At 39.0% G+C, this 9,875-nt stretch overlaps 1 protein-coding gene across 1 annotated transcript in view; it reads right to left on the bottom strand.

Moving 5' to 3' along the window:
- Positions 1-8,594: 8,594 nt before the first annotated feature.
- The window catches only part of LOC135476568 (sodium-dependent dopamine transporter-like), a 46,428-nt gene continuing 45,147 nt past the window's right edge, over positions 8,595-9,875 (bottom strand). Inside the window, 3 exon segments of the mRNA XM_064756632.1 lie at positions 8,595-8,849; positions 9,290-9,457; positions 9,662-9,762. Of these exon segments, the coding sequence (XP_064612702.1) occupies positions 8,742-8,849; positions 9,290-9,457; positions 9,662-9,762 (377 nt within the window). The 3' untranslated portion in view covers positions 8,595-8,741.

Genomic DNA, 9,875 nt, shown 5'->3' with positions numbered 1-9,875 from the left:
AAATTAAAAAAGTTTAAAATAAGCTCAAAGCATATAAGAGACAACCCTTCATTGGTATTCAATGATGCACTGATATTAAATATATAATTGAAGACTTACAGCATAGAGGGTAAGAACAGAGCAGCGACGACCGTGTGATAGCTGGCAAATGGTCACACGTAACCAGTAAAACCAGAACAGCGACGAACGTGTGATAGCTGGCAAATGGTCACACGTAACCAGTAAAACCAGAACAGCGACGACAGTGTGATAGCTGGCAAATGGTCACACGTAACCGGTTAAATACGGCCTCTTCTCAATTTACCGCAGTCAGGCTTTTATTCTAACTGATCATGTAAATGCATCAATAGCAACTTACACGCCCCCTAGCACTATGGCTTAAGAAGAAATAGGTAGGAAAAAAATACGCAGTGATATTATTTCCAACTTATTAAACGCCATTGATCTAGAATTACTCAAAATGTTGTGTTGTCATCATATTTAACATACAATCACATTAAAATACAAAGGAATTAGACTTCGGTGTTGCTTAGTCCACCACACGTAACCGGTGAAATACGACCTCTTGTCAATTTACCTCAGTCAGGGTTTAAGGCAGTCAGTATTATAGGGATATTTTCCAATTCAAATTTCAAACTCGTACGCCGTACTTCCAGGTCGAATGCAAATACAGGTATCTTAGTCCAGCTTTGATTGCAACATGCATGCTTATACACCACCAAGCCCTGAGTTAAGTGTAATAAGATACAACAATGGCACAATTCGCTAAAAATCCTGAATTCTCTCCAAATTTGTCGAAAAGAGTGCAGGCATCACCTTGTCGTTGCTGCTCTTGTTTTACTATATAAGCTGTAAATCTTTTATTTGGTATACCCGTATTAGCCAGTGTTGGTTGACAAAGCAACCCCGAGGCCCGGACCATTACCATTTTATTTATCTATCTAGTTATTTATATATTTATTTGATCGATGTGTCGTATTGATTTGTGTGGTATTCAATAATATTTTGCTTATACGACAACAGGCATTATGGTGGGAGGAAACTGAACAGAACCCGGGGGAAAACTCCCGACCATTCGCAGAACAGATGTTATTAAATGTAATAACATAGCATTTTGAGTAATTCTAGACGAGTGACGTCCATGACCCACGACCATCCGCAGGTTGCTGTCAGACCTTCCCACTTACGGCCGGAGAGGAAGCCAGCATGAGCTGGACTTGAACTCACAGCGACCGCATTGGTGAGAGACTCGGGGTCATTGCGCTGCGCAAGCGCGCTAACCAACTGAGCCACGGAGGCCCCCTCACAGATATAAATCTAATGTGTATGTAAACTATGTACATATTCATATGCGCAAATCCATACGTCTGTGCAAATAATGATTCATATTACATATGTTCAAAACATTTTTACATATGTTATAAAGTTTTCAACTTATGTAAAAGTGAAACGAGGCTTTTAGTCGTATGCAAAAATATTTGTGCATAATTATGCGAACGAAGGGGGATAACTCTCAGTGGCATGTTACATCGTGATCTCGTTATATTTATGTATATTGTTACTCCCCTTTCACAGCCCGAGATAAAGTTAAAAATCTGACCCGCCAAACCTTATTAACATGCGTTTTAATGATTTTGCTAGTTCTACCTGGGGTGGGCATCTGAAGATCTTTAGTGAACCATCTCTCTTTCCGGATTCTCGAAACTGTTCCGCGACCTTTTCCATGCCTGATTTCAGATACTCCAGACACTTTGGGCTGTCTGATAATCTGTCTGTATTTACATGTGAATTTGTAGCTGTTCTCCTTTCCTTACAGATTTTGGGTCGATTTTCGACCCCTTAGAGTAGTAACATTTTTCTGATTCAGTGCTCTTCAGTAAGTCAAGTATTTTGTGGCAGAGGGCGCCACCAATTCTATATGAAGTTCACTTACTGAGATCCAATTTGTTTTCCGCAGGAGTTGAAGTGAAATTTGCCTGTGTCCCGGCTCATGTCAGGGGTCCGGGAAATAAAGATGCTGACAGGTTGGCTAACGAGGTACTGTTACTCCCTGATATGTTTGTTCCAGTTAAACTGCCGACTGAGGACATTGTGAACTGCACCAAATTACTTTGTCTCTTTATGGCATTTAAGATTGTCTAACTGGAGTGCAGCAAGTGATGGTCGATTTAGTTATCACTTGCAACCGTTTGTCTGTAATGCTTTTACTCAACTAAGAAATCGCAAATCTGATATACTCCTTTTTCGGATTCTTTCGGGAATATGCCCATTACATGCACGTCTGCACAGATTAAATTTACACACTACAGGACTATTTGACCATTGCCAAGCGGAAGAATCTTTGATCACTTGACTTAGGTGTTACAAATTCAGACAGTTTCGTTTTAAGACACAACAGCGGGTAGCCTCACTTGGAATTCATCACCTTACAATGCGCGGTTTGTTTGCCCCAGAGTAGAACAGTACCAGAGTTCTCCATGCATTTTCGGAGTTTGTTGTGTCCTTTGGAAGATTTTAATTTTTTTTTTTTATCTTGTTTTCCTTTTTATTTTGTAATTCTAGTTATAAGAATAACATGGAATATACAGATTTCGCTGACGCCCAGACGGCTTTGGTGAAAATCAGTCCCACCTTTCATAGCCAACAATACGCGATAATGGCAAAACTGTATCTTTTGATTTCATTTGTGCGGCAAGGAAAAATATGCCTTGATCCGCAGCATGGGTTCTTCTTGACAGCACAAAACAATCGAGCTGTTCGACACCTCAGTGGTCGTAGTTCGAGTTGAAAGATATTTTCGTATACCAGTCGTCAATAATGTGAATAACAATTTCCCAAACAACGTGAAACACAAACCACTAAAGATAAAAGACTACAGCACAGAGATGGTGTGATTGTTGTCAAATGGTCATACGTGTTACCTGTGAAATCCGGTTTCTTGTCCATTACCTCAGTGTGTAAATGTTCAACTGTTCATGTATATGTTTAAAAAAAGCAATATACACGCCCCCTAGCATAATGGCTTAAGCAGAATAAGGCAAAAAAAAAGTAGCGATGTTAAAAGCAATTTAATAAACGCCACGGGTCTAAAATGGTGTGTAGCCGGTTGCTGTGAGTCCAGCCTATCCTGTCTTCCTCTCCGATCGTACGTGGGAAGGTTTTCCAGCAACCTGGTCGTGCCAATGGCCGGTTTCTTCCCACCATACTGCTGGCCGCAGTCGTGTAAGTGAAATATCCTTGGGTACGGCGTAAAACACCAACCAAATAAAGAAATAAATCAAGATGCTGTGGTGTTGTCACATTTAAATACACAATCACATTAAAACAATGTAAAGCAGCAGGCTTCTTGGAAATGTTTACTGCACCAGCAGAATCCTGGTTTATGTTGAAATTGTTTTAAATACTTTCGTTTCATCACATTTAATAAATAGTATCAAGAAAGCACTTCTGAGCCGTTTACGTCACAATTTAAGGCTGTGGGGGCAAGCGTTTTAAGACCTATTGCTTACTCAATATATCCATTTTAATATCTAAAGAAGACAAGCACAGAGCTGCAAAGACTGTCTAAAGACTTAATAGAACAGACCACTTTCAAATAAAGCACGCACCATCTAAAATGCCATTTCACGCTGATTTCTAAAATGTTTTGAACTTTTTTTTACATTTGTTTAACAGTGGATAAAATGCAAAGAAAGATTAGCTCTGCAGGTTGACGTTTTGGATAATACAGAGCCCGTGGAAGCAGATTGGCGTTACTCATTCTTTTTAACCGCTAAATATGCTCTGATTGTCTTATTTCTGCATTCAACAAGAATAAACATGTAGAACTACATCTTTGGTTGTACTTTTATTAGAAATATAACATTTTAGATTATGTTTAAAGACTAAACAGAGTCTGTGACGTCACTCTGCTTCAGCCTTGGCCCTATTATGACGCAAAACGTACACCTCGGAAAACTAAATCGGAGATCTGTTTCATACTTCCCAACTTAGTTCTCCGAAGCACCATGTTAATGTAGAAGCTAAGTTGCGAACATGGCCAACCGATCTCAGAGCTACTAGAACCCGGATGATTTTTTTTTTAGCATTTTACACTATAGAAGTATATTTGGAATCTGCGGGAAATGGTCTTTCAGACGATTCGTACTTTATTTAATGTTGGTCTACCTCTTAAGTGCGATCCGATTATAAGATCGATTTGGATCCGTGCAGAAATACAATTAAAATAACATACATAATGCTACCCAATCGAGTACAAAATGTTTATTTCCTAATTCGAACCCGTCTGGTTCAAGAGTGTACAAGTTATAGACAACAACGACAACATAACTGGCTCTATGTATTTATATATTTTACACAACACGTAATATATATATCTGTTTTCATTTTCTGAAGAAAACTCAGTAAACATTGACTTATGTCCAAAGCAATACTTAGGTTTAACTTCTGCTTGAATTCGGACAGAAGGGAATGGCGAAATACATTTAACTCTAATGCGTATCTCTCAAATGGCTATAATGAGTTAATATTTGCGCAAAGCACAGGGACATAATAGATTCCAAATGGAATATATTTACTGTATTTACTAGACATCCGCCATCAAGAGTTTACAGGTAAATTTTCTCTGTCGTCATGACGGGAGTAAGCCAAATATATTGTGATATTACGGGACAGGCTGCTTGGAACTACGGTTCTCTGGAATGTACACATTTTGCTGACGAGTGTTTTCTTCTAAAACCATTCTTCCATGCAGACTTACGGCGAATAGCGAGGACAGATACGTGACATGACGGGAGTAGGCCTTATATATTCTAACATTACGGAATAGGCCACTTGGAACTACAATTCCCTGAAATGTACACATTTGGCTGAAGTGGGTCTTCATCTAAAACATTATTCCATGCTTGCTTACTGCCAACAGCGATAACAGATACGTGTAAGCTTAACACTGGTGCCTGAACAAATGATAAACTTGTGGACATTTTTGGATCTAACCTACATGTCAGTTAATCAGAACTCTTCAACTCAAAATGAGAGATCCGGTAACAACACATCTACAGTATATATTACATACTTATCTGGACAAACAACTTTTTTTTTCGAAACAGAAATGACACACTACTGTAACGAGTGTTGTAAGTGCAACGGTGTCTACGTATGTACAACAGCTCTGTATATGTACAATCTGTGTACCATGGGTAGGTAATGCATTCACAACATCCGGTAAACATGAGCTTGTAATGGTATTCATAACATTGTATAATACAACGGGATTTATCACCAGTATGGCTAACGGTAAGGTTTTGTAAGTTTCTATACATAACAAGAACAATAACAGTATTAGATGTCTTCAGAGAATACATAATATGGTACTGTTATGCATATCACGTAAATTAATATCGTACCATGATTATCTTAAATAAAAAACAATAACTTTACCAACTTCACATTTTTGTTTCTTACATCTTTGAAACATCTTCATAGTGACAACTGAGAAACTTTTAGATCCGTCTTATACCACTCTGTTTGCAAGGAATCGTGGACGTGGATGATACGTAATTTAGTCCAGTATTTATTTTGTACCTAAATTTTGATATTTAAATTTTTTTTTTATCTCAAGTCGAAGATAGGGTAATACAAAGGCAAACGGTAATCTGCTGATTCATATGTTAAGTAGCATATCTGAAGCAATAACAAACAGTGTTGCGCCTTTCGAAAACAGCTTTTAACAATTTCAGCCTTTCCACTTAACACAGACTGGGCTTGGCTATCAGAGTGTGGAAATTTCCCCAGCGAACCTCCACATGACATTGTGACGTAGAGATGCTCACCGGAAAATCCCCACACGACATTGAGACGTGGAGATGCTCACCGGGAAACCTCCACACGACATTGTGACGTAACATGCTAATGAAGAACCCCAATAGAAACACTGTACTAGTATCTATATGAAATGTATCTACTGTAACGCCCTACACCTAAACGTTGCAGGAAAACATCCCAGTTTGCTTCTTTCAAAATAAAACATTCGTGGAATTGTGAGTGTAAACAGTCGCCAATATATGTGACATATTCTAAAAACAAACTTACCACGCAATTAAAGCTTCGACCAATGGCACGATGATTTGAAACTTCACGACAGGACGCTTATGTTCTTAACACATTAAATACTTGTTCACAGTTTACAATTATGGTGAGAGAACCAAATGAATGAATTCGTAATGTGCGAAATGCAAAACAAGAAATGCATGTTTCATCCAATGTAAATGTACATGCTTTTGTCGAAACAGTTTGTTACCTTTTTACTAGCTTTTCACTACAATGGATTGGGAGGTTTTAAATTGCAAAGTTCTTAAGCGGGCGTAGAACGATCTTGTGACACAGAGCAACTTGGTTTGGTCGACTCGGAGCAACTGGAAGTATCCAGATATATTCAGATTCGTCAATTTACACGCAAGGTAACTGAATCTTAATTGTGAGACACCACCAGAAGTTCATCATCGCAAAATTTTCTCACATTTTGGACATAAGCGTTACTCGTTGGTCGACTTTGTTGTGATGTGCTTTAGACGTTATTTATCAACAATGCTGGGAACAAATTCTTATGACGTCAGGTAAAATTCGAAAATCTATGTTGATACAGTGTATATATTTTTTGTGAAAAACAAAATGGACTCTAGCTGAACATGGCGCGAAGTATACGGCAAAAATCTGCAATCTTTAAAATGCTAGTGGAAACATGATTAGTCTTACATAACAGATATTACATGATATTTTCCCATGACTATGGATATCCCGATGTGAATGAAAATGTTAATCATTTATTGAGAATATCATCTGATAAAATGTTGCTCGAGGCTACAGACGATAATGCCGTGTATATAAACAGTCACTCTCCAGAGGAAGGGTATACGTGGGTTTTAGGTTAGATGGTATATTTGTAATATTTTCGTAGTCAACATCGTACTGACGATAAATTTCCTCTAACCTTAAGCCGATCTTCTCTGCTTTTCAATATACTGGCATGTTGAATGTATTACAGCAAAATATTACTGTCACTTCTACACATCTATCTGCCACTTCACAACCTGTATTTACAGTCGTCTCTGTACTGCATCGACAGCACGTGATGGAGGTGACGGATATGTGCATCTATCTTTCAGTGTAGTAAATCAGTATATGTTTATGTATACTAATTAGTTGTAATAAATCACTATCTGATTATTATTTATTGCTTCAACACATCAAAAAATCAACGAGGATCAGAAATTCATGTAAAAGGCAAACAAAATCCAACGATATATTATAACAATATTCTATGAATAACTGTAAACATTGAATATCCAACAATGATATAGGAAAATGCGTCAACAATAAATCGTTACGGTATGGTTTCCATGGCGCAAGTATCCTACTCTGTCACACACGTTAATCTTTCTCTACAGTAACGACAAAAAACTTCCATAATGAAATGGTGACTGGTAAAACACTTTTATATATAATCTGAACGGTGACTATAATTCATTTCTGGAATAAGTACAAATCATGGTTTAATACAAAAAGGTACAAAAGTGAAAACACCGATAAAGATTTTTCTCTTTTTTTTTTTTTACAATTTCAACACACATCGTGCCAACTATTACAAATGACTTGAAATACTATATAACCGTTGTAAAAACACCAGTCTAACCTCGGTTTTATTTCTGCTCTCTATATAAGCTCATTATATCACTACTGGCCACTCATCTATCACACTACCTGCTGAACATTCATGCAAAACTTCGCCACCTGCTTACACATGCTCAGAATACAAGACGGACCCGCCCACACACAGCAGCCGACAAATACCGAAGACTTCCGACATGACTGCTTGATATGGTCACGTGTCACAAACGCGCAACATGTGACAACGCCAACACACCAATTCGTCAAAGTTCTTCACGGTATCTTGTTGCCGATCTCTTCGACTGTGCGTCTGAAGATTGTCTTGAATTTCAGACACTTCAGTTGTCGGACGTAATTCTGTTGTCGTAGATAAAAAGCGATGGTGTCTCCTTGGCAGTCTGAGCAAAATTTTACGAAGAGCCATTGCAAGTCAACGGAACTAGGATTGTCTAGATTTAGAACGTAATCAGTGCTGTCATTATTGCGGGCACCAATTCCAAAATGAGATAGAGTGTTCATCCTCGGGTCCCACCATCTAGTTCATCCTTTCATCAAGACCTGGTCGAGTTAAATTTCTGCTGTTTTGCTTTCCTGTTCAACCAACCATGGACTGTGAACAGCATTCAAGGTGAAAGTCTCTTCCAGCGGGTTCAGAGCGTCGCTGTAAGGCACTGCCAGCAATCGCACAAAGGGGAAACAACTCGTCCTCCCATAATAGGAATTTTGGCCTTAACTCCGACTCTAGGCTATTTGGTTATGGTAACTACTATCTACTGCATAGTATTCTAACACCAAAACGGACGATGCCTAATCTATGTGGCACGCGTAAGTCCGTTCATGCTGAGGAGCTTTAGTGATGGGAACATTCAGGTACGTAAGTCAATGGGTAGAGAGAGAACCAGCCTCGGGGGAGAGTTGGGGTGGGGGGTGGGGGGTGGTGGGTGGGGGTGGGGCCCTAATCCAGGTATAACTTGAGTTTTGGCTTAGTAACGTCCAGACAACCTCTCAGTGATGACAGTAGAGTAGTTCATCTGTTTGTCCATGTGTTGTGTGATTTGGTAGGACACCTGGGTTACCTATACAGCCTCCCCGCAACCCCCGCCCCCATTCAGACGGATGTTATTAGCAGCATCGACTGACCGCGCCACCTTATCCCTCCATGGAGTCAAAAGTTCACGGACACGCTGAAAACACGAAAATAACAAAATAAACACATATCAGGTTTTAACTTTTAACATTTTATTCGAGCGGTTTTAATAACGGTTAAATTGTAAACATATTTAACAGGCAGGCAGTTTATCTTTTATCTAAATGTTCACTCTGTTCTATGTTTTTCAGTCGATAGAATGAGTTATGATTTGGACGTGTTTTTTACAATTTGTTTTCGTTACGGAGTCCTTTATCATCTCCGCAACCAGTGCGAATGAACGTAGGCTTTCTCCGGTCTGCTCCCACCGAACAATAAAGTTTTAATAAAGTTTCTGTGCATTTACTGTGCTTTTAGAGTAAAACAGCGATCAGCTTCAAGAAATTGGGAGTTATACTATACCTTATGTTTTGCACCCTTCATTTTGACGTCACTTGCTGAATATGTCTCGATCTTGCCAACCACAGACGAACTTACCTCTGTCAAACTTCCTTTTTCCCGAACCAAGCCGTAAATAACAAATCCCGGTATGCATAGGACAGATGACATGGCAATGGTCCAACCGATCAGATTCGATTGCCAAGGGTAAATGTACTCGCCATAAGTCAGTGGAGTGTAAGTTACCAGACCAAACACGATGTTGAACTGAAGAAGAAAAAAGAATCGAGCATCAGTACAATGCAATTCGATCAGGTGCTTGTCTTAAGGCAATGGAGTGACGTCCCTTTGTGGCACGACCTGCACACATAAATTACCACTGGCTCGTTCCCTGCCCCTGATGTCAGGTGGCATAAAATCATTTTTTCAGCTGAATATAATTCTGGATATTTGCAAGGTTTAGTTTCTTACCAGAAGGAATAATGGCGCCACATATTTCCAACAAACCCTCCAGTAAATACCAGGCCGGAAGCCTGTCATCTCCTCAATGTCCCCAGAAAACCGTTCAACACCTGAAATAAATGCAGAAATTAGGATCTTCCAAATTTTCCGCTAGTTTTAAGTGATCATGGGAAATAGCAGAGATATAGAGATATATTATATAGAGCGAAGTGTCATGCGTAGT

Source organism: Liolophura sinensis, chromosome 10 (assembly GCF_032854445.1).
Source record: "Liolophura sinensis isolate JHLJ2023 chromosome 10, CUHK_Ljap_v2, whole genome shotgun sequence".
NCBI classification, from domain to species: Eukaryota; Metazoa; Mollusca; class Polyplacophora; order Chitonida; family Chitonidae; genus Liolophura; species Liolophura sinensis.
This window is presented reverse-complemented; position numbering and strand designations above follow the sequence as displayed.